Raw genomic sequence first — 25,981 nt, 5'->3', positions numbered from 1 at the left:
AATGGGTAGAGGGGGTGGGGGATGGGGTAGTTGCCCCAGGGAGGATGATTAGGCCTCCCAATGGGTAGCGGGAGGGGTGTTAACCTTATAGTTGTTAAAAACCACTACGGTGATTAAGGGGTTGAAGGTCAGCAGGTAGTTTTTGAAGTGAAACTTCTTTAGTGGCACCTAGTTCTGATGGGGCAAAACTGGATAGATGGAGACGAAATGTGAAACGGAAGTAACGTTACGGCTCCCCCCCACCCCCGCTCCCCCCACACGCCCGCTGTCACATGCGGCGGCCATTCCCCCTACACTTTCGCTGGTGCAAGCAAACCAGGGTTGGGTGGAAGCCATGTTGTGGATGGCAGGTGCCACAGAGAAACTTGCTGCTCATTGGCCACGTGGGGGTGTGATTGGCAGAGGGCGCTGCTGCGAGGCAACCGGTGATTGGCTGTTGCATCTCGCTCGCCGCTGACGATTGGTTGAGGGGCTGTCAGTCGGTTAAGGGGTTCCGTCTGACAGGGGAAGGGAGACGTGTAACTTGGCGGCCCCAGACATGGCTGAGTAGAAGCTGAACGGAGCTCAGCCGCCCAGTACCAACCTCCTCTTCTCCTCCGCCTCTTCTTCTCCTCCACCTCCGAGTTCAGCTTCTCCGTGCCCTTCATCCCTGTCACCCATCCCAGAAAGGGCTCTGCGGTGCTGCCCGCCAGAGAGTGCGCTGCTCCGAGGTGGGGGAGTTACCTGAGGCCGAGGCTCCACTGGTAACAACAGGCCTCATCATCCAACCCCGTTCCAGGAGCTCAGGTTCACCTTAACTTCCCCCCCCCCCCCAGCGCATGGAATACCTAATTGTAAAATATTTATGGATTTAAGTGTGACTCCCAATTATCCAAACCGGTAGAAGACCCCCACCCACACCCCAATAAATATATATGTGGGTAAGCCCCCCCAATCATCAATGCTATTGTCGCACATCCGTGTTACCGTGCCCTGTCGCTCCTGCTCTGGTGTGGTAACGGGAGGAGCGCTGGGAGGGGGGGGGGTCGAGGAAGTTACCGTGTCGCCGGGGGGGTGGCTGCAGCAGGACACACAGCAGTGTCCGCAGGTCCACCGGGGGTAGTGGGAGTCAGGAGAGGGGGGAGGTGGGGGCACGACACAGAGAGCCATTCATACCACACAGTGAGAGAGAGCGACATACACTGACTGACACACAAACACACACACGCTGACTGACACACACACTGACTGACACACATACACACACTGACTGACACACACACAAACACACACACAAACACACACTGACTGACACACATACATACTCTTTGACTGACACAGATACATACTCTCTGACTGTCACACATACATACTCTCTGACTGACACACATACATACTGTGACTGACACATATACATACACTGACTGACACTCACTGACTGACACACATAGACACGAGGAATTCACACTTAGTGCAAATAGCTAATACAGGGGATGTGTGCCGAGCACGCACGTTATAAGTCAAATTTATTTGCGTTTTGTCAATGAAATTATATTTTGATTTTTAATTAAAACATCACCAGCACAAATACAATTTCTGTGACAAAAGTCAAAGAAGTTTCACTTACTATGCGCGTGCACAGCACACATAGCTTTTTATTTTTATTTTACTGTTGGTGCCCACTGAAGATGAGGAGGATGAAGAGGAAGACCTTCATCCTGGCAGGGGTAAGTACAACTTTAATTTACTATATGCTGGCTGGGTAATGTTTTGGTTATGTTTTATTTTTTAATGGACAAATGTGCATAATAGGGATTTTGCCCATTACTGCACTGTATGTTGTTCAATGTATTGTATTGGTGTTTGTATTGTAATGTAATGTTTATTGGGGAACTGTAACTCAGGAAGCAGGGGGTCCCCTGAAATTAATGCGATTCAGCTTCGGAAATCCCCTGCTTCAGTACTGTGTTATTAAAATAAAATAATAAAAGCTGTCTGATCGCATGTTAGAGGCGCATAGGTAGAGTGACTGATTCAGTCTCACTCTTTGTGCTCATCTCTTACAGACAGATGCAGCCCAGTAGGATTCACTATTGTGTATAGAAGTCCCATTCAGATGCAGGGCCTCATGCTGTGTAATCCCGATGGGCCATAACATTTTCTTACAGAGACCACGAGCACACAGGAGCATCAATGTAAAAAATCCAGTGCTGCTGCGGATTTAGGGGGGGCAGTGCGACCAACCGTAGTGCTTCATCGGTATGTTACCTCCTCCAACTGCCATGACAGTTAATATATTGCTGCGGTAGAGATAAAGGGGCCTATTGTAGTAATTTTGATAAAATAACTGACATCTGGAATGATGTGGCATGACCCCATCGAACGGTTTGAAATGTGTGTTATCACGATATTCAGAAAGAATCAGAAACCAAGTCTCAAACCGTGAGGTAGGAAAATGCCAATACCGTACGAGACAGCATCGATGGTATCTCAATCCTTTTTCTAAGTTCTCCCCTGTGCGATCTGGCCACAGTCTGTAAGAGCTGCATAGAGAGAGCTGCATCTCCCTGCACACCTCTCACGGCGATCACACTGTTTTTATTTAGATTTTAATAACAGAGTATTTTAGCAGGGGGTCTCGGAAGCAGAACCGCATTAATTTCAGGTCCGGGGGACCCCCTGCATCATGAGTTACAGGTCCCGTTATTGGGTGCCAGTATCTCTTGTGCATTTAAATGTCCCGGTCACATGACGCAGGAGATTAAAACATTGCAGGGGGAAACCGGGGCCTGTAGCTCAGGAAGCAGGTTGTTCCCGGGGCTGAAATCAATGCGGTTCAGCTCCGGAGACGCCTGCTACAATACTCTGTGATTAAAATGAAATTAAAACAAGATTCATTACTTTAGCAGCTGCCCGCTAAGGCAATGAAAGTGTTATACCTGAGTACTTGGTTTCTTGGGAGTACAAGTGGTGGGTGAAAGGGGTAGTTGCACCAGAGTGGGTGGTTAGGGCTGCCAGGAAGGTTGTGCTAGACCTTCACCACCATAGCGGTAGTAATCGCTATGGTAATGAATGGGGTAACCACTCCCGCTACAAACCCGAGAGACCTAACCACCCAACCTCGGGCAACTACACCATCACCCAATCCCTCTACCTCCAAGAAACATTAAAATACAACATTCCTACTACCCACCCTTTCTACTACCCCCGCTGCCCCCTAACACCTACAGTACAGAAATGGGCAAAATAACTTTTATTTAGATCTGGATAATAGCTAATTTGTTCATTAAAAAAATATAACATTATCCAGCCAGCATAAAGTATATAAATGTTGCACTTACTTCTGCCAGGATGAAGGCCGTCCTCATCACTGTCCTCCACGTCCTTGTTATCCATGGGCATAAACAGTACAATCAAAAAAGCAAACTAATGGCCACTAACCCCTTAATCACCTTAGCAGTTAGTAACCACTATTGTAATGAAGGGGTTAACCCTCCTCCCCCGCTACCCACTCGGGACACCTAAACACCCTCCCCAGGGCAACTGCCCCCACCCCACTACCCATTTATTGCAGAGTGGTACACCATGCCCATATAATATGTTCTTTTCCAGATGGGAGGAGCGCTGTAATTCTCGTAAGGATATGTGAAAAAAGAAATGGTATAATAGTGCAGATGGTAATAATAAAAATATGATCAAAAAAATTGTCTCTGTGTTGATTGTACTCACAAATTGTAAGATATAATAGACGTATCAGAGATCCATCTCTCTCTGATAGGAGCTCTTTAATGGATGCCCTCTAAAGATAGCCTTATGATTGCTGATCTGGTAAGCTTGTTGTTTATATGGATCGTGTGAATACTCAATATACTTCCCGAGGGATATGGAGAGAAAAGAGTGAAAGCACACAATGGTATGGTATGGATTTGTATTGCACAACAATAATTATATAGATATTGCACTCACATTTAGCATAAGGATAAATTCGTTGGAGAGAACTGCTGAAGTCTTGTGGATGGCGCCGGTGTATCCAGACAGCGGAGGACTTCCGCGTACGTCACGTCTGCCCGCATTACGTCCTGTGATGGCTCTGGTCAGGGCGGAAGAAACTGCCTTGCGTGTCAGTCTCTGTGGCTTGCCAGCACCTCCCCTTGGTATTCTCCCCAGCTCTGTCACCTCCAACAGCTGATTCAACGCGTTTCGCTGTGGCTTCGTCAGGATTCATAACCATATAATATGTGCATGTTTTGCCACTATGGCAATGAATGGGAAAGCTAAGAAAAACAAGCACAAAATAAAACACATGACATTTAAAGAACAAGCATTTCACAATAAAGTGGTAAACCATGCCCACAATATATGGGCATAGATGGATTAACTCACTGACAATAAATGGGCAACCTAAAAAAAAATCACAAAATACAAAACATAACAATTAGATAAAAACAAGAATTTGCCACAAAATGCATTGCTTGTCACTGTGTTTAGTTATAGCCTGAAAGGGGCATAGATAAACACATTGGCACTCAATGGGCAACCTACCACTGTGCCTGTAAGAGGACATGTGCAGAGGTACACAATGGAGACTGTTTTAAGGTGAAATTAAAACAAGGCTTTATTGTGCCTGTCGCTTTAAACACAGCAAAAATATATGAAAATAAGCCAAACAAATCCTATCTCTGCTTTGGAGACCATCTACACATGTAGCTCAGTCCTCTCTCTGACTGAGTTGGTTAGCTAAGCTATTTACCAGCCCCAAAATATAAACATATATACAGATATATTACAGTTCCAAAAGAAAGTCTTATCTGTTCTCCTGAAGCTGTAGGGGAAGTCCTCTCTGCTCTCCTGGGTAAGCACCTTTGTGTGCTACAGCAATATCTGTCCAGGTTTTGAGGTCTGGTCCCCTTGTCTTGCTATCAGCATACAGTCCAGTCCTATTGCAGCTCAAGACAGCAGTTCCTCTGGCCAGTCTCCCCAATTGTGTGACTCAGGAATCTCTGTTCTGTCTCCTAGTACAGCTCAGGTGTGAGCTAAGGAGTCTTACTTCCTGTCTCAAAGGCAGGCTTTTTCTAACACCTCTTATCAGCCAGGTGCTGGTCAATTAACCAGCACACTGCTGGATTAGAGGCAAGTTTTCTGAACAGGGTAAGTCCCCTGTTACAGTGCCATTCAATGCATTGTGGGGGGGAGGGTATGTGTAGTTTCCCAGGGGAGGGTGGGGGGGTAGCAGGGGAGGATGGGTTAATCCCTTAATTACTATAGCCGTTACTTACCACTAAGGCGATTAAGGGGTTAGTGGCCATTAGTTTTTTTATTCTTGTAATGTTGCTGCCCACAGAGGACACGGAGGACGGTGATGAGGACGGCCTTCATCCTGGCAGGGGTAAGTAGAGCTTTCATTTACTTTATGCTGGCTGGATAATGTTTTATTTTTTAATGGGCAAATGAGCTGTTATCCAGATCTGGAGAATAGTTATTTTGCCCATTAATGTACTGTATGTGTTGGGGTGTGTGGGAGAGGGGTGGTGGTGGTTTGTTGGGGGAAGAGAGGGTGGGTATTAGGGTGCCAATGGTTATCTTTGCTCCCATTAAAAATGTATTTACATACTTACCATAAATCTTACAACAATATTCAAATTGTATAAAGGCCTCAAATCCACTTTTAATAATATTTTTTTTTGTACAATGTTGACCATGTACCCAGAACTTTATATACCTTGGCACAATAATTACCTGTCTAGAAGAGCCTACAATCTAAATCTGGTGTCTGAGGCACTGGAAGATAAAGGCCCAAGGTCACAAGGAGAAACTACAATGGTATTCAAACTTGGTTTACCTGCTGCAAAAAAGCAGTGGTTTAACTACTGAAGTGTACTCCTTCAGCCACTGGACTTCAGAGAATCTTGCTTTTCTCATCTTCCCTTATCAGCGCCACAGCACAGAATTGGAAGCAGGTAGGGGCTTAACTGGGATAAGCTCTGTGCCGATCCCAGTTACAGTTAGTGCACAGTAGAAGCAATGAGTTTTAGGAGCCAATTATTAGTTTATTAATTTTAAATCTGTTTATGTCATTTAGAAGTGTGCATGAATTGGTGCGTTGGTTGTAGAAAATGTATACTGTGCAAGCTGCTGTGTACGTTTCTCAAGTCATGTTTTGAAGCTTTTTTCAATAAACAGAGGGAGGTGAAATCATTGCTTAGGATAATAACTTGCTCATACATTACCTTGCTGAACAAAGTCTGTGTTGTGTTGAATAATGTAATTAATGTACAAGGGCAAACAGATTCAATCATAAAGAATTTATTGTGCCATAGAACACACAAAGTTTCGGCCTGCTGGCCTTTCTCAAGTGAACTGGTATTCCACACGATTGAAATCTGTGTGCCATTGTCAATTAATTACATTGGATAAATTGGATGAAATGCAGGTCTTCCCTGGGACTAAGGAGCACAGATAAGTATATCACAAGTTATTGTTATTTTTCTTTGGTGTGCAGCAAACATCCTTACTTTTGTGTTGAATAATAACATACCAAACACACCATCACTATAGGGGACAATTCTGTGGATAACCACCACATTGCACAAGTGACAAGGACTGTATTAACAGCACAGACCAATTAATGAGTATGTAACGGTTTGCCCCAAGACAACAGTTAAAATATATCTATGAATATTACTATGCCAGTGATAACTCTTGGTTGAACGGCTCAAGGTCCTCTGTTATTACTAAAATGTGTCACATTTAATGAGTTTTGAGGTTACTGGGGTCTTAGTTAGAATGTTACTTTGATTTGTTTAAAGTAGGTAAAGCTGGGATTTGCAGATTTAACACAGAAACAGTATTAATATAGATATTTTGCACTCAAAGGACATTTTATATTTGTATCTTCAAGCAACCGCAGCACTCAAAAGTCGAGTACCTCACAATTACCGTGATATGACATTTTTTACAAGGATGGCTGTGTGGTCACTTAATCAGAAGGTACAATGTAAACTCATGATGATGTCACAGCTTTTTATTGGCTGCCAGTGTGACATTAATGTCCTGGACAAGTGTCAAGACTTCAGGTGCAGGTAGGACCTCAGTGGCCAGAACAGCTGGGGGTAGGCAAGGAGCTGTCTGGTTCACAAGCAGGGGTCCAAGGTAGGCAGCACGAATCGTAGTCAGGGCACAGGCAGGGGTCCAAGGCAGGTGGCAGGAATCGTAGTCTGAGTCACAGGCAAGTTGGCAGCAGGGAATCCACAGGGACAGATGCTATGGTAAGGGCAAGTCAAGGAAAACAGGGACTAGACTAGTTGCAGGCAAGGGCCTTTATTGAAAGGGACAAGACAAATAAGGGCACAGGTTCAGGCAGAGGTCAGGGGAAACAAAGCAAAGGCAAAAGAGGAACAGGAAACAGGAAACTATAAAGTCATGTAGGGACAGAAGACAGGAGAACCCAAGACGAGACAGAGGAAAACTCAGAGCAGACAGAAACAGCAGCACACCCAGTGGACAGACTAAGGAACTTTGGCTGTTATCAGGACGTCCAGGACGAACGTGACAACAAGATTTCTTGTAAGGAAATTTCAGAATTGAATATCTCAGGAGCTAAGAGGTCATTGTAGCTTGGAGTGCCATGGTTACATAGTTACATAGTAAATGAGGTTGATATGTCCATTAAGGTCAACCTATGTTAAATTTAGACGACAGATACTTATCCTATATTTGTATTTACAGTATTTTAATTCAGATGAAGGAAACAAAGAACCCCAGTGAAACATCATCTGATGATATCACAGAAGGGGAAAAATAAATTCCTTCCTGACTCCAAATAATGGCAATCAGATTTCTCCCTGGATCAACATCCTTCCCATGTTTACTTATATGGTATATCCCTGCATAGCTTTCCTTTCTAAAAAAATGTCCACATTTTTCTTTTTAAGATTTTTTATTGTATCTGCTATCACAGTCTCCATGGGTAATGAATTCCACATTTTAATGGGAGAAGGAGTGGCTCAGTGAGTAAAGACACTGACTGACACTGAGATTGTTGCAGGGGAGCCTGGTTCAATTCCCGGTGTCCTTGTGAACTTGGGCAAATCACCTTATCTCCCTGTGCCCCAGGCACAAAAAAAAACAAAACATAGATTGTAAGCTCCACGCGGCAGGGACTTGTGCCTGCAAAATGTCATTGTAAAGCGATGCGTTCAACTAGCAGCGCTATACAAGAATAAGCTATTATTATTATTAACTGCCCTTACTGCAAATAACTGTTTCCTTTGTTGATGGTGAAATCTCCTTTCCTCCAACCTTAAGGGATGACCCTGTGTAATTTGTACTGCCCTTGGGATCAATAGTTCTTTTGAAAGCTGCTTGTACAGACCCTAATATATTTGTATATAGTGATCATATCCTTTCTTAGATGCCTCTTTTCTAATGTAAATAAATCTAACTTAGCTAGCCTCTCCTCATAAGTCAGATTTTCCATCCCCTTTATTAATTTGACGGCTCTTCTCTGCACTTTTTCTAAATCCATAATGTGTTTTTTATGGAGTGGTGCCCAAAACTGTACTCCCTTTTCAAGGTGTAGTCTTACTAATGCTTTAATAATTATGCTTCCCTTCCATCCATTCCCCATTTAATGCAAGATGAGATCTTAGTTGCCTTTGCAGTTACGGTTGGGAAACTCCTTGTTTAAAATAAGGTAAATATTTATATATCTAAAAAAAAAAAAGATCAGCACAGGAACGCCTCCAAAAGCATAATAGAATTTTTAATCTGATATCAAAAAGTAAAATTCAAGATTGCACACAAAATTTGAATGGTTGAAATTCACATTAAAGGAATCAACCTAGTAATATCTTTTGTTTAGTGAGTAGGTCACATCTTCGTTCTGCGGGGGGTAGTGCCTGGTGTGCTAGCTATCAGGGATTGGAGTTTCTAGTGCTGATTCTAACGTCACAGCTGGATCGACGACCTCCTTGCCAAGTTTGCCTGGGTTGCTCCACCTTACAAGGTTCGTGGGGCTCCAACTACTTCCTCAGGAGTATGCTTAGATTTATATATGTGTGCATATGTATGTATGTATGTATGTATGTATGTATGTATGTATGTATGTATGTATATAGTGGTGTGAAAAAGAAAGTACACCCTCTGAATTCTATGGTTTTACATATCAGGACATAATAACAATCATCTGTTCCTTAGCAGTCTTAAAATTAGGTAAAAACAACCTCAGATGAACAACAACACATGACATATTACACCGTGTCATGATTTATGTAACAAAAATAAAGCCAAAATGGAGAAGTCGTGTGAAAAACTAAGTACACCCTTACTGCTTCCATAGGAATTGAGATGCTAAGTAGCAGACAGGTGCTGCTAATCAAATGACCTTGATTAATTGATCATCATCAAGTGTGACCACCTCTGGAAAAGCTGAAGTTTTAGCAGTTTGCTGGTCTGGAGCATTCAGGTGTGTGTTAACACAATGCCAAGGAGGAAAGACATCAGCAATGATCTTAGAGAAGCAATTGTTGCTGCCCATCAATCTGGGAAGGGTTATAAGGCCATTTCCAAACAATTTAAAGTCCATCATTCTACAGTGAGAAAGATTATTCAAAAGTGGAAAATATTCAAGACAATTGCCAATCTTCCCAGGAGATGACGCCCCTGCACATTCACCCCAAGGTCAGACTGTGCAATGCTCAGAGAAATTGCAAAAAAAAAATAAGAGTTACATCTTAGACTCTACAGGCCTCAGTTAGCATGTTAAATGTTAAAGTTCATGACAGTACAATTAGAAAAAGACTGAAGAAGTATGGTTTGTTTGGAAGGGTTGCCAGGAGAAAGCCTCTTCTGTCTAAAAAGAACATGGAGGCACGGCTTAGGTTTGAAAAGTTGCATCTGAACAAACCACAAGACATCTGGAACAATGTCCTTTGAACAGACGAGTCCAAAGTGGAGATGTTTGGCCATAACTCACAGCGCCACGTTTGGCAAAAACCAAACACAGCATACCAGCACAAACACCTCATACCAACCGTCAAACATGGTGGAGGAGGGGTGATGATTTGGGCTTGTTTTTCAGCCACAGGACCTGGGAACCTTGCAGTCATTGAGTCGACCATGACCTCCTCTGAGTCAAATATGAGGCCATCTGTCCGACAGCTAAAGCTTTGCCGAAATTGGGTCATGCAACAGGACAATGATCCCACAAGCACTCCAGCAAATCTGCAACAGAATGACTGAAAAAGAAAAGAATCAAGGTGTTGCAATGGCTCAGTCAAAGTCCAGACCTCAACCCGATTGAAATGCTGTTTCAGGACCTAAAGAGAGCTGTGCATAAACAAATGCCCACAAACCGCAATGAACTGAAGCAACGTTGTAATGAAGAGTGGGCTAAAATTCCTCCACAACAATGTGAGAGACTGATAAAGTCATACAAAAAACAATTACTTCAAGTTATTGCTGCTAAAGGTGGTTCTACAAGCTATTGAATCATAAGGTATACTTAGTTTTTCACACATGGCTTCTCCATTTTGGCATTATTTTTGTTAAATAAATCATGACACGGTGTAATATGTCATGTGTTGTTGTTCATCTGAGGTTGTATTTCCCTAATTTTAAGACCTGCTAAGGAACAGATGATTGTTATTATATCCTGATATGTAAAACCATAGAATTCAAAGAGGGTGTACTTTCTTTTTCACACCACTGTGTGTGTGTGTGTGTGTGTGTGTGTGTGTGTGTGTGTGTGTGTGTGTGTGTGTGTGTGTGTGTGTGTGTGTGTGTGTGTGTGTGTGTGTGTGTGTGTGTCTGTGTCTGTGTCTGTGTTTGTGTCTGTGTCTGTGTCTGTGTCTATATATAAAAGTCACCTATCTTGATTAGGTGCATGCTTGAATAACTGGGATCACCACACTAGTTCATTATCCTCTCAAGGAAGAAGTAGTAGGTTTACAGCACTCGCACATGAAGATAAAATGTATATTTATTTATTCCATCAAATCAAGCTTGACAAAAGGTCAGATGGGCCCAATATATCTTAGTTGTACTTGTTTTTTATTGAATTGATGGATTAAATAAATACACTTTTTATCGTCATATGTGAGTTCTGTTGACTTCCTACCTTTTCTTTAATTAATATATATGTATATTAATATATTAATATATATGTATATTAATATATTAATATATATGAATATATATATATATATATATATATATATATATATTATATATATATATATATATATATATATATATATATATATAATATATATATATATATTATATATATATTGTGAGAGGAAAGGTGGTAACATTCTGGATGAGAGATACATAAGCCCTGCATTTGCAAATTATATCTATCCCTACTAAGGGTTAAAGGCATAGGGAAGGTTTTGCAAATGAAGCCATGTGCAGATCACCTGGCCTTGATTAGCAGAGTATAAAAAAGGCCAGGCTGAACCAGTTCTTCCCTCTTCCTTATTCCAGCTAAGAGAGCTGGATGCTATAGACAGGCACTGGCCTGCAGCAGGTTGGTTTATGATATTTGTGTTTTTATTGTTTAGTAAGTGGGGAAGCCACCCAAAGATAGCTAGAGAATTGCTGTCTAGTTACTGCTCAGATAGAGCAAGGATGTATTTTTGATTCTTTTGTTTTGTCTTGATTTTGTCTGCTGGAGTGACAAAGAAAATAAAGCACTTAAACCAGAGCTGGATGGTCCTGTGACTGTGCTTTACCCTAAAAGACAGTGGGGTTTGGAGTTCCCAAACAAGAACCCTTCAGCCAAAAAGGGTATTTTGGCACATTTGGTGGTGAATGCAGGCAACCACATTATATGTCTGAGGGTATAAAACTACTTCAAACTCACAATGGAGGAAATTGTCAAGGCACTGCTCCAGACTGCATCCACACAACAAGAAACTAACTTTACACAGCAACAGACGGACGCTGCCTAACAGAAAGCTGCTGCTGCAGCTATTGCTGTACAGCAAGAGACTAATGCTATCCAACAGCAGGCTACCACTGCAGTTATCACTGCACAGCAGCAGACTACAGCTGTACAGCAAGAGACCAACAGGATACACGCTGAGGCACTCAGAGTGACCCGTGAGGAACAGCAAGGTGCCATCTGTGAGCTGCAACAGGAGATCGAGGCTGTGTCTGAGAGGCTGGGCGGGGACCCTAATGGGAGATACCAAGGACCCAAGGCGATTCGGGCCAGTCATTACCTTGAAAAGATGACTGCAAGGTTAAGGTGTACCTTCTGGCGTTGAGCACAGAGCAGTGAGGGATGGCCGGCAGCTGAGTGGGCAAGCATACTGGCACAGTTCCTGAGTGGAGAACCTCAAAAGGCCTACTATGACCTAGAACTGGCACAAGCCAGCGACTACAAGTTGAATGATGAAATTCTGGCATGCCTGGGAGTGACTGCTGCAGTACGGGCTCAAAAGTTCCACTTATGGCCATATTCCTCTGACAAGGCTACACGATCCCAAATGTTTGACCTCATACACATTGTCCAAAAGTGGCTTCAACCTGAGGTTAATTCAGCCAGCCACATTGTGGAGCTTTAAGTGATGGACCGCTTTCCATAGGGCCATCCTGCTACTCTGCGTCGGTGGGTCAGTCAAAGCGACCCCCATACAGCGGACCAGCTGATTGCTTTGGTGGAGAGATACTGTATGTTGCTGCAGGAAAACTCCTACGCCCTGCTCCACCTGAACAAACCTGCAATTCCAAGGCCCAGGATCCTGCAATACCTGGTAAGATGGTTCAGGGTTTAAGGGAAACTGGAGAGAACAGGGATATTCCCAAGATCCCAGGGACACTACTCCAGGAGCGAGGGGAACATTCAGATGTAGCAGATCTGGAAAATGAACTTATTGGGGGTCAGAGTATGTTATAAAATGTTTTAAATGTAATGAGGTTAGTCATACAGTCAAGGACTGCCCACTTAAAGATGAACTCATGGACTGTGGGTGTAAAGATGGGACCATACTCATTTTGTGGATGTATTGGATCTACTAATAATGATGGTGATAATAATTTTCATTTGTGCTATGTGATGGTGATTGGGAAAATGTCTAGAGCACTGCTTGATTCAGGAAGTATGGTAACCTTAGTAGCAAAGCTTGTAATACCTAACGTTAAAATAGATAATATACAGAAAATTGAAATTATTTGCATTTATGGTGATAAAAGAGAATATGCCACAGCTGAGGTAAGTATTGGAACCCAGTGTGGTACTCTAAATTACCGGGTGGGTGTAGTACCCAGATTAGCCTGGTGCTCGGTAGAGATGTCCCAACTTTTTAGAGTTATGGTTATTAACAGGTAAGGCAGTCCAAGGCTCCTTAGAACAGGGTCAAACTAGTGAGGAACATGTATTTCTGTTTTCTGAGGTTGATTTAGAGAGTGACCAGGGTTGTAATGGGAAAGAGAAACATAAACATTTCTACCCTTTGCCGGTGTTGGTAGGGGACATCCCATTTGACAGCAGTGAAGAGCCTGGTACTAGCACAGAGAAGGAGGATGATTTGCTGGACTTGGAACTCAGTCCTGTTAATTTTAAGAGCGCCCAATGGGAAGATCCAACTCTAGTCACTGCTAGAGATAATGCCTAGGTTGTGAATGGGGTTGTTACGCAGACAGAAAATGTGTTACTTAATCCCTACTTTGAAATGATAAATGAACTAATTTATAGAGTAGAAAATGGACTCAGCCATCACTAAGCAGTTACTGGTTCCCCAGGCTTTCTGTTGCACTGTACTAAACCTTGCACATAGCCACATACTGGGAGGACATCTGGGAGTTGAGAAAACAAGAGAGAGAATCCTTTGGGGGTTTAACTGGCCTGGGGTGCTTGCTGCGATAACAAACTTGCTCCTCATGCCATAAGTGCCCTTTGAAGGATTTACGTAGCCCCTAGTGCCCCTACCTTTAATTGATGTACCTTTTGAAAGGATAGCTATGGACTTGGTGGGCCCTCTTGTAAAATCCGCTAGAGGGCATACTGGTTGTTGTGGACTATGCAACCCGCTATCCCGAGTCAATACGCCTACGTAATACCGCTGCAAATACCATAGCAAAGGAGCTGATGTTAATGTTTAGCAGGGTTTGTATTCCCAAGGAAATCTTGACAGACCAAGAAGCCACTTTTATGTCTAGGGTCACAGAAGAATTGTGCAAGTGTCTTCAAGTGAAACAAATTAGGACCTCAGTATATCATCCCCAGACTGATGGCTTAGTGGAAAGATTTAATAAAACACTTAAAGGTATCATACGAAAGGTAATTGACACAGATGGGAAAAATTGGGACTTATTTTTACCCTACCTAATGTTCTCCGTTAGAGAAGTACCCCAAGCCTCTACAGGTTTTTTCCCCTTTTGAATTAGTGTATGGGCGACCTCCTCGAGGATTACTAGATATAGCTAAAGAGACCTGGGCGCATGGGATGACACCCCATCGCATTAAGGACCCAAGTTCAACTCCCATCAGGGATGTCTCTGACACACAGACTTAGATATGTACAGATGTATGTGGCTGATATAGGATTGCCATCTATACTCAGTTACAACATATTGCACTATGTTTTCTTTGTCTTTTATATTTTTGGTTTGATTCTGCACTCGCCACAACATGAAGAAATCTACTATAAAGAACTATGAGGATGGTTCATCTGGGTGTTTGAATAGCGAATCCATCTTTATTATTCTTTGTATTAAATACTTTTATTATTATTATTAGTTATTAATATTATTGTCCACAATATATGCTAATTGCATCTTACACGGGTATTAACATATTTGGTTTTAAGAGCGCCCAGTGCTTTTTTCTGCTTTGTATTAATCTCACTTAGTCATGCTAAGCCTTTATTTCATATCTGCAAACGTCATTGCAACCTGTGATGCACTGCAGCAGAATATAGACACAGCAGGAGAAGTGAGCCTTGTTTTCAATCAGCTGCATGCGAGAAGGGGGAGGGCCTATCGCTCCATATCACCCGCGGGATGGTGCCCTGTGTTGCAATAACATTGGCTGCATTTGTACCTTTTATTGCACATCTTCTATTGTGCCTTAATGCATTAATTTTTACAATACCATGGAGGACCTGGTAGACATGCTGGTCACGTTTAATTTTACATTTATCTCACATACAGTATATAACTAGAGGTGAGCAAACTTTCTTTGCAAATTTTAATCCACAGCGTATCGGCCAGTTCCTTTGGTATTGGATTCTACAAATCCATCCACGGGTTGTATCCTATGTGTGGATTTTGATGAATCTGCGTGGATTGAAACCGCTCAAATCCGTTTGCGGATTTTCCACCGCGAAATGGATTTTGGGGGGTAACATCAGCGAAAATCCGGGAAACGGATTTGGACAGATTCTCCAATCTCTAATCATAACCTACTGCAACAAGAATAGAAGCAATGTTGTACTTCCTTAGCATGATTCCATGGGATACCGGTAATTAGGACAAGGGAATATTTCCTGCACACAATAATGAAACAAGTGATTCTTTGATACAAGTAACAGTTCATTTCCATATTAAAAAGAATTAAAAAAAATATCAAAGGATGACTTTTATAGTTAAAAGAACTCATTTGTATTATAAATCTGAGGTACAGTATGAGAGATTATCAGTTGCTATCTTGACTGATCCAATACTAGAAACATTGAGTAAAGAAGCAAGTTAATGCCACTTTGTTCACTTGAACAAAATGCTTTAAGACTTACATTTCTGTTTAACAAACCACAGTATCAATAATATTTTCAGAAACAAAATATCACTCTTAATAACATGTATGTTTTTTTTATTGATATTTTGTAAACAATTCATAGGAGCCAAATGTATAGCAAGAACTATAGATTTGTATTTAGGTACCTGTAAATGTGAGGGAAGTTTATATTGCTGATGTCTATCACATTGTAATTGATGTACCGTTAAATGCATCTGATAGAAGGACAATCGTAACCCAGATAGAAGAGTTCCTTGCCTATAAATACAAAATAAGACAGTTTGTATGTTAACTGACCTGAAAAAATGCAGGTTCCTGCACAGTAAATGACATTGGGGTTTTAGTTTAATGATATACAAGTCTAGAGCTTTCGGCTATGCTGAATACTAATCCTGTCAGCTGACAACATCTCTATATGGCAATAGACTTTTCTATTGCAGTGGAGAGCACATTTAAACCATGAGGCATATTACAGAGCAGCATATTGAACGCACTGGACTGAAACCTTTGCAACACATTTGCAGGGCTTTCTTAACAACTGTATAATAACATATATGCATAATAAATGTTGTACTTTTAAATCCTCTATATTTCAATTAATGAGGGAGAACTGAATGTACAGTAATGTCCTTCAGTGGTACAATAAAACTAAAACCCCTACCTTGAGGTAGTCCCATCAGATATTTTTTTTAATTCTTGTTAATAAATTATACATATGTTCAATTTTCTAAAAATATTGTTGGGGTGAATAATATAGTTCTTGAATAAAATAAGCTATTTTTATTTGGCAGGATTATTTTTACAGTTAAGGGAAAAAACATTATTCTTCCTTAGCAAATCTCTGCACCATTCTGCTGGTGCATTAATCAGGGTAATGAGGCTAATACTAATAAGTGGTGTATTTTATACTGGTTGTTGTCCAATTTACCATGCTACACTTGTATACATTATGTTAGCCTCTTTACATATACACCTGTATTATATGTGCAAATGAATGTATTGTATACCGATTTCATGTAATACACATTGGAGCATTAATATCAGAGTATGAATGAATTGAACAGTATAATGGATATTTTATATGTTTTGTGAATATGGTTGTGATAAGCTAAGATACAAAGATCTTTTGTCCTCTTGGCTCATTAACATTCCAGTGGGTGAGGTTGATGTTCCACAAAGAAAAGCAAATGTTAACCCTTAGCACGCTGTTCCTATGCAGAGGGGAGCAGCTCTTGGGAAGCCCCATCAGGCTGTCTGCTTTTGGGGCAACGCAGATGTACACTGGGGTGGGTGAGATTCAATGCAACGAATAGCAGCGATCCTGAGGTATCCCGCGGAAAGCCCCAGGATTAGTGCTATCGCAGTTTACAGAATAAGACTCTAAACTGTTTTCATTTTTAATTGAACATATTTTAAAACTGGCTTTCTGGAGTTATGCTCTGTGAGTAAAAGTAAAATAGCAGCAATGCAGTACTATGAGTAGAGATGAGTGGAATGGTTCAAACACATTCCCCAGAATTCCGCAGATTATTTTGACCAAATCCATCCCACCCACAAAAATGTCTGCTGATTAGGTACTAAAAAAGCTGCACAAATTCATTGAAATTCGTCATTGAATAAAATCTGGATGGATCAATTGTGAGAGGAGGGAGAGAATTTCAAACTTATTAGTGTCTTCAGTTATGTATGTATATCACTTCCAATGTCACACCTAATAAATCCAGTTGTGTATATATCGCCTCAAACATCCCACCAAATAAATTAGGGAGATATGTTAATGGCTATGCAAAGTATATTTAAATGTGTTCCGTCCCACACTTCCTAAAAGGATTTCCATACCAACTATTTAGAGTTTATCATACGCCAAAGTCTTCAACCTAATGACTGGAATGGTGTTCGACCCAACAGGACTAGAACCCACAACTACTGCTTTTCTATGTCCAATTGGTGGGAGAGATTATGAGTAGGGAAGAGATTGAGTAGGGAAGGGATTATGAGTAGGGAAGGGTTAATGAGTAGGCAAGGGTTAATGAGTAGGGGAGGGGGTAGAGGGAGACCTGTTTCACTAAAGTCAGAAGCGTTATAAATATATCCTCAACACACATTTAAACTACACATGGAGACACACCTGTGCACAAAAAGGAGCACACCTGAAGTGCTTTGGATATATGCTAATAGGATAAAGTAAAAACTTTCTGATTAGCATATATCCCAGGTATCTCGTGGACTGTAGTAAAATAGGACTCTCTCCTACAGCAGAAAAGAAAACCATATTTCAGGGTCAAGAACTTCTGGGTGAATCAAATTTGACAACATTCGCAATTGAATGTACTGTGGCGACGGGGTATTGCACACACACAAAAGTAGGCGAATGTCACTTTTAAAACCAAGTCACTTATATCCATGGCTGGGAAGAAATGCCATATTTGCCGCAAATTTGAATGTCGTCCATCTCTGGTCCCTATGCTGCCCTATTGGTTCACTCAAGGGGCAAAGATAGTGCTACATTTATGAAGGTTACATCTAAAACAATGGGATTTGTTACGCGGATAAATGCTTTGGCAATTGAGTTGTAGCTGGGAGACTGTTAAATTACTATATTGAAGAACACTTTAAAACCACTGGCTTCAGTTTTATAGTGTTGTATTGTGTTTAATTTTCTGGAAGACATTATAAACATTAAAACGATTCTTAAAATGATCTTTAATCGAGGGCTAACATGTCATGTAGGTAATTTGATTGATTGAGACAGAAAATAATTTATATTTTATAAAAAAAGACAAATGTAGAAGTTATTGTGCAAAATATTATACAAAATTGAAGTTATTCCCTGTGCTCACCCAATGCATTTGTGAATTCCATGCTTTTTACATTTATTGATTCACAACAAATGAAGGGTTCTTTTTAACCAATCATTGACAGTATGTGATGAGAGGTATATTATTCTGTATAATACAAACTATGTGTTTGCACATAATAAAGAATTTTCACACTTGGTTTATTCTTTACAGAATAATATATGAAGTCTGAGCATATGGTTTAGAATGGCAAAACGTAAAAAATTCTATATGTTTTTTTATTATTATTTTTTTAAATAAAGCTGTTCTGTAGTTTTAGATAATACTGTATGCATTTCTTTTTTTTTTTTAACTCTTAATACCATTTTTAATAAAAACATTTATATGTTGATCATTCTTTGGTTGCTACAGCTACCAATTAGAAAGTCATATCCATGTCCTCTTTTGAAACAGGCTGTGACACACATCTTTTTGAGCCCTGCCCTTTGGCAAAAAAGTATCACAAGCAGATCTGTTGCTGTGCTCCAAACAGCAAACTATATATTACTCTAAAAGCTGTAACAATAATTTGTTACACTTAGTAATATGATGTTACATATTAGCTACAACATTTCACAGACTGCAGCACAGTGTTAGAAGGTGCCATTTCATTAGGCACACCATCAGAATTGTTACAGATTTATAACAAGAGCACCAAATGATTGCCAGATTAGGTAATAATGTAGCATTGTACATTGTCATGCTTCACATACTGTATTAAAATAAGAAAGAAAGGTGTGGATGCTTAAATAGTTAATTGAAACTAATAATAATAATATCATTCCCTTTTCACTAGGAACTATCACTGGGTACAATTAGGCACATTATGGGGTGTAGACTAGTCAGCATCTTTGTATATGCTTAAAAGTGTAGCTCCAATGAGCAATATATCAATAAATGAATGCACTGAACCATGTAAAGTGTTCATCTGACATTTGTAGCATGTTTCGCAATGATGATTTTTATGAAATGTAATGCTCCTGCTATTTATAGGGCTCCCATTCATGCTATACAATAAGAAAATTAATAGAACACGAGACCTGGGTGCTTTAGACTCTAACATTATGTTTTACTTGAATACAAATGATATTGAAACCATTGATGAACAAATTAAAGAAACTCTCCCTAAAAGAGTGACATTTGAGAAAACTAATATCCACTTGTCTCTATGTGCCTAGTCATCTTGCCTCAACCAGAAGAGCTACAAACCTTGTCTCCATCTCTATATCATGACTTTCTCTCCCATAGAACTGAGGACATGTTAGAAATAATTATAATATTGAAGCCTTGTGTGAATGAAAGTCAGATGTAAAACTAGGTCCCACTATGACTGTTCTACTATAGAAGCAAAGCAAAAACAATGAACCACATACAGTACAGTCAGGACCGCCAACAGAAATCATAGGGCCCAGGAGGCTGGCGTGGGGGGAGCTAGGTTGGCGGGCGCGGTCTCGCCACGGCGCTTCCCCTCCGTCCCACGTTGGGAGCCGGGGGGGTGCGGGCCCACAGGCCGGACACCCTGCTTCCCTGCGCATAAGCGCTGAGACCTCTGCTCTGCGCATACGCATGGGGATTGAGGGCATTTTTTTTTAATTACACTATTTTTTTAATTTAACGGGCATGGTCGTGCAGGGGGCCCAGGTGGCCAGGCCCCCTGACAAACTGGGCCCGTGACGCCAATCCCTGGCAAACCCACCTTGTTGGTGGCCCTGCATACATTTAGAAATTGACAGCTTCCATATTTTTCTGCATGTGGGTGCTCACAGACTTTCCTGATATTACACATGTTCTCTCTTTCTCTGCCAGGTTGTTACTTTAAACACTCTCAGCTCAGATCAGCTAAATTTTGGGCAGTCTCTTACATTAACTGATTTGTACAATACTCAAGCAGAGATGGGAGATTGACAAATGCTACTAATAAAAATAAGTGTTGGCAGATTACCAAGTAAAAAAACAGCATCTACTGTACAGTATGTAGCTTTCTGGTTGGTAAAAAAGACATGGAAATGTGTTAAGAATCTAGAGAAACTTAATGAATCTAAATGCTTGCATGATAAAGGGATATGACTCATTCTCAAAATATTTTTTAGATACAGTTATAAAATGGTTTCATACTTCAAATTGTTTGTTTGTCTTTAATGAAATGAAGAACTTTTTTTTATAATATACAATCAATGTTTTTTTTTCTTTTCCTCAGCCTATTTGCACCCTGACCACAGCATTTCTGCACTTTTTTTTCCTGGCTTCATTCTGCTGGGTTTTGACAGAAGCGTGGCAGTCGTACATGGCAGTCACTGGGAAAATTAGAACAAGGGTCATAAGGAAGCGCTTCCTTTGCCTTGGTTGGGGTATGTAACAAAACAGGAATAATCATTACATACTAATTTCTGCAGTTGCATTTCTCTGTTATGCTGTTAAAAGCTAGACATTATAGTTGATAATACTTATATACACATTTGATCAGATACATTTAACTGAAACTGGGGGGTCCCCAGATCTGAGAATAGCGCAGTTCAACTCCAGTGAACCCGATCCCGATTCAAAATTATGGGGAAAAAGATCAAGTTGTAGGGATTGCTACTTTCATACATGTCAATGTTCCTGCTCAAGGTTGTAGTTGGGAGCAGAGCTGAGATAGCCCTGGTTAAGACTTCAGTTGTGGGTCCTGGGAAAGCTGTTGGCAGGCCTTAACGTGCTATTGTGAAGGCTCTTGAGGAGCAAATACATGTATATAATACAGCATGTTATACTTCCTCAATATTGTTTCATCTATAGCTTTATCATTACTTGCATTTTAAAATGACTGCCATGAACCCATGTTAAGTAGAAGAGAAAAAAGCCCTTCCCGCTAAAATAAGGAACAAAATACCTGAATTCTCTGTTTGCATTTTATGCTTTGTGCAAGAAATAGTCGTAACCTAGCAACATCTAAGTAGTTTACCCACAGCAGAAAACTAACAGCATTTGAAAAATATACTGCACCATAAATGATTAATTCGTGACAAATTGATGACCACCATTGTGTAGTTCATACATGATTTTACAGAAATGGACTGCTAATCTGTTATTTTAACCATTTTATTGTTATATTCTCCTTAGGACTACCAGCATTAGTAGTGGCTATATCAATGGGCTTCACCAAAGCAAAGGGATATGGAACTGCTCACTAGTAAGTTATCACAAAAAGCTCTCAGTTACAGTAATATCATTTATTTGTTTACTCTTTAATCTTGTATTGATCTTGATTATTGATCGGGCCTGAATTTTATTGGTGTTAACACCGCATGAACAGTTTATTATTTTGCCATTATCATATATAGCTGTCATAACCAGGTTTGTTTGGATTCCCGGACAAAACACAGAAGTTTAATAAACAAGTTTATTTTGCAAATGCTAACAGTGAATCACACACAAAATAGTTATACTGTAACGTTCTGTGGGGAATCTGGAATGGTACCGGGGAAACTGTGGGAGGTGTCCCGGGGTAAAGTATAGTGCGGTTACTCACTGCAATATTTCCGCCAAAGACCTTTTGTCTCAATGAACTGAGATGGAGTTTGTCACTAGGGCCAAGTAAGTCAAAGTTACTTGAAAGTGGGAGTCCCCAAAGCCAGGGAACAAATGGGGAACGAAATCAGCTCACAGACTGAAAAGGGCCAGAACATGTGATGGCTTTCCCAGCCTCTGGGAAAGTGGAAAGAGCGTCTGTCTTCTACGGCTGGACAAAGGAAAGTCTTTGGTTGTTCCAAAGCCTCTGGAGTGGGAACTGTCTGGTTTTGTAGTCTGTAATAGAGTCAGCTAGCCAGGCACAAGGTAGGAGTGATGCTGCTGGAGTGAGTAGGTCTCACACAGGGTTCCTTGTCTGTAGTGCGGAATAGTTTTTCTCCGATCGAGAAAACTTCTCACTGTGTCTGGTATAAGGTACCCTTGTCAGCAAGCAGAATCGTGCTCAATGGCAGCAGTATGCAGACAGAGCACAATGGGATCAGGACACTGCACAAATGATACACTAATCCACACAGGATACACAGAGAAACACACACAGGGTCTCCCCAAGAATCGGGATCAGAAAAGAACACAGAATGATAACTGGTACAGGGCAGTTATTCCCACTGGTCCTTTAGGAAGGTGTTGGGGAGTCTGGTTTGAGAGAAAGAACATCTCAACACATGGCCTAATTCAATCAGCCAGTGTTGAGTGCACACAACTCTCAAAGATTAGCATGGCCGGCCGAGCCCCTGCCAGACCGGAGGCGCACTTGGGTGGGCTTAGGTACTGCTGGCCATGTACCCCAATACCATACATTTACAATACATTGTGACATTCCTATAGGGATTACATTGAACATACCGTGGCATACACATAGTGTAGAAGGAGAAACTCAAGACAGGAACACAAAGCAAACATACATGTTGACAGTTTACCACATGGGAGGCATATCTCTTGTGTGCAAACTAGAAGCTCCCCATCACAATAGCATTAAAAGCATAATGAAAGGACATGGCATAGCATGCAGGGTTTTCTTTACGTAATTTGATTTGCCACCATGGAAGTAACACAGAACAATCAGTTATGTGTAATACTTCATTTTTTTCACAATATATGAATTCCTACTGTACAAGTAGACCATTACCCCCAAATGACATGTCCTATGATTGTATATTTAAACTTCCATGCTTAAGTTGCTATACTGCACCAATTCACCCAAACATGTTAATCTATTCAGATGTTTAAACATTATTTAGGCTTATAAACATATCAAAGTTGTCTTTAATGTTGCCTTTTTTCTTTTGATCATGTACTTCTTTGTGTAACTGCACTTGTGAAAGGGCCGCCTGAAACCATGTCATGCTGGACTGGATGAGTCTAAAGAAGTGTTCTGGAGCCAAGTTGCAATCCTACTACTGTCTTTAATTGGAAACTACTAAAGAGTCCTTTTCTTGGAAACCTTTTCTGCAACTCATCCAGTAAAATTCTTACTCACTTGTAGTAATTGATTTGATCTAGTGTGTATGCTTTTGTTTGTCATGATTTTTAAATAATACATACCCTTATATTATGTGTCGTATCCGTGAAGAGGAAACTCATGCTTTTGGCAATGTAGATGATTTTCTTTGTACATTTCTATTCTAGTTGCTGGCTGTCACTTGAAGGAGGACTGCTTTATGCTTTTGTCGGACCTGCAGCTGCTGTTGTTTTGGTAAATTGCACAATGTCTTAAGTCTTCTTACAATGACGTATTAATAAAGATGCACTTTTTATAGATTACCTTTTGCTCTTCGTTCATGTTTTTGCGTTGTTATGCAGTACTTACTTTTTTGCTGACATAAAATCAACCGAGTACAACCATACAGTATATGTAAAACGTTTGCTTTAAATAGTCTTTTTACAAAATATTAAACCCCATATTTACTAAGCAGTGCTATTCCATAAGACCCCTTTCAGGACTAGAAGATACCTTATGGCCCATTCAAACATCTAGAAAATTTGGTCCAAATATTTTTGGGATGTAGCCAATAAAAGTATTTCATACGGTAGATGGGATTGGGAAAAATAATGTCTAGTGTTGGCATTTACAGTGCATGGCTGAACATCAGCAATACTTTTCAGGCTACGGCTGTTTTTTGTTGGAACTGCAATCATGACACTGCCAGTGCATTACACCGGTCCAATATTCTTAGTTACTAAACTAAAGTTGTTGGTTAGGGGCAGCGCATCCTAAATACTTGTTATATCTGTAATATCCAGCAACATTTAACTCATAGGAAACACTGGGCCTATTTATTGAATTCAAACTAAAGACTAAAAGGCCTAGTGCTACATCTATCTTTACATATTATATAGTTAAATACTTATCTGTATATCTTCTCATAAGCACGGATTATTTAGTTCAATTGTGTGGCCAAAGTATTTCAAGTTAGATGTAGCATTAGTCCTTTTTGTCTTTTGTTCTATACATGAGGTCACAATCTTATTAGCACTCTTTTTGACACACTGTGTGATTTGGTGGGTTTGTGTTCTGAGCTTACAGGGGCTGTGTGTGTTTGTCTATTTATTGAAGTGCAAGAATTAACGTTTTGAGTGGTAAGTGTCAATATCACCCATTACTTCTCGCAAGTTGACAGCAAAGACTGACTTACCTAGTCACATAAACCCCATTATCACAAAAAGTTCATGCAAATGAGGATTTGTTATACTAGCAATTACAACATCCCTATAGAATTAGGTGAGAACCATATTTTATCGCTACTCTTTTTTTTCCCCCATTGAATTTGCATAGCTCATTTTGCAGTTGAATTAATAGGCCCTATATTTATCAGGTGCTAAGTTTAATGTTATTGTTATTGTAATCATTTATGCTATCTCGCTGCAGATAATTAGCAATGTCATATTTAATATTCAAGTGTTTTCACCAAATGTAATAAATGTTGTTTCACGTGTAATACATTTGTGGTACCATTTTTAAATTGACATAGCAAATGCCAATTTGTCGTTGTAGTTTAAAAACTTTTCCCAAATAAAAGAAGAACACACATATAAATAACTAAAACAGAAATATAAAAAACTACAATTACATATCGACTGTAAGGTAGGCATATTCCATTTACTCTAGTTAGTCATTATTACCATTCTAATTAAGGCTTTTAATCCTGTTTATGAATATTTTTACAACATAACCAGTTTTTGGTCTTCATACATAGCTCACATAATTTCTATAAACAATTCAACAATAGAACCATTCTTCACTGTACTGGAATATCAGTGAGAGGGCTAACAAAAATCACACATTGGAACAGTTTTCAACAGGAGTATCCAAAGGTAACATGATATCTCAGAAAGGAAAGGTTCATTCATTTTTTTTCAGGTGTAAATAAAAACAGTATATCATATATGGTCTCCAAATGCAACCTGTAATATACAGTTCCTGTTATTGCTTTGCAAGTATGTACACTGTAAAAAAAAAGTTATTTATTTAATGTCATTGTTGGTTGAAATGCTGTCACTGAAAGTTCAACTCTTGTTTTTGTTGTGCAGGTCAACATGGTAATTGGAATTTTAGTGTTTAATAAACTTGTTTCCAGAGATGGTATCCTAGATAAAAAGCTCAAACACAGAGCAGGGTAAGCTGTTCCAAAATATACTTAATAGATCATCATACTTTTTAAATAACAATTATTCATCCAATATACTTGCATTTATTTATTCTGAAATAGTTGCATGCCTCATTGAAAAGTTGATAATTCATTCATGATTAAATCCTTTTTTTGTTAGGCAAAATATAAATTAAAAAGTCATGAAACACAAGTGCAGAATCATTACAATAAAGTATTAAATAACAAAAAACATTTGACACATTAACCGTTTTGCTTGTAGTATTTTGCTCCTAATTAAATATAGTGAATGGCTTCATATTATTAGAAAAGTG

The 25,981-nt window shown here is 40.1% G+C and overlaps 1 protein-coding gene across 13 annotated transcripts in view; it reads left to right on the top strand.

Annotated features, from left to right (window-relative positions):
• The window catches only part of ADGRB3 (adhesion G protein-coupled receptor B3), an 892,370-nt gene that overhangs the window by 760,185 nt on the left and 106,204 nt on the right, over positions 1-25,981 (top strand). For all 13 annotated transcript variants that reach the window (XM_075598089.1, XM_075598088.1, XM_075598086.1 and 10 more), the window contains 4 exons: positions 20,753-20,903; positions 21,655-21,724; positions 23,689-23,755; positions 25,591-25,676. In XM_075598089.1, coding sequence (XP_075454204.1) covers positions 20,753-20,903; positions 21,655-21,724; positions 23,689-23,755; positions 25,591-25,676 — 374 coding nt within the window. The remainder of the gene's footprint in view (positions 1-20,752; positions 20,904-21,654; positions 21,725-23,688; positions 23,756-25,590; positions 25,677-25,981) is intronic.

Source organism: Ascaphus truei, chromosome 4, assembly GCF_040206685.1.
Source record: "Ascaphus truei isolate aAscTru1 chromosome 4, aAscTru1.hap1, whole genome shotgun sequence".
Lineage (NCBI taxonomy): Eukaryota > Metazoa > Chordata > Amphibia > Anura > Ascaphidae > Ascaphus > Ascaphus truei.
This window is presented reverse-complemented; position numbering and strand designations above follow the sequence as displayed.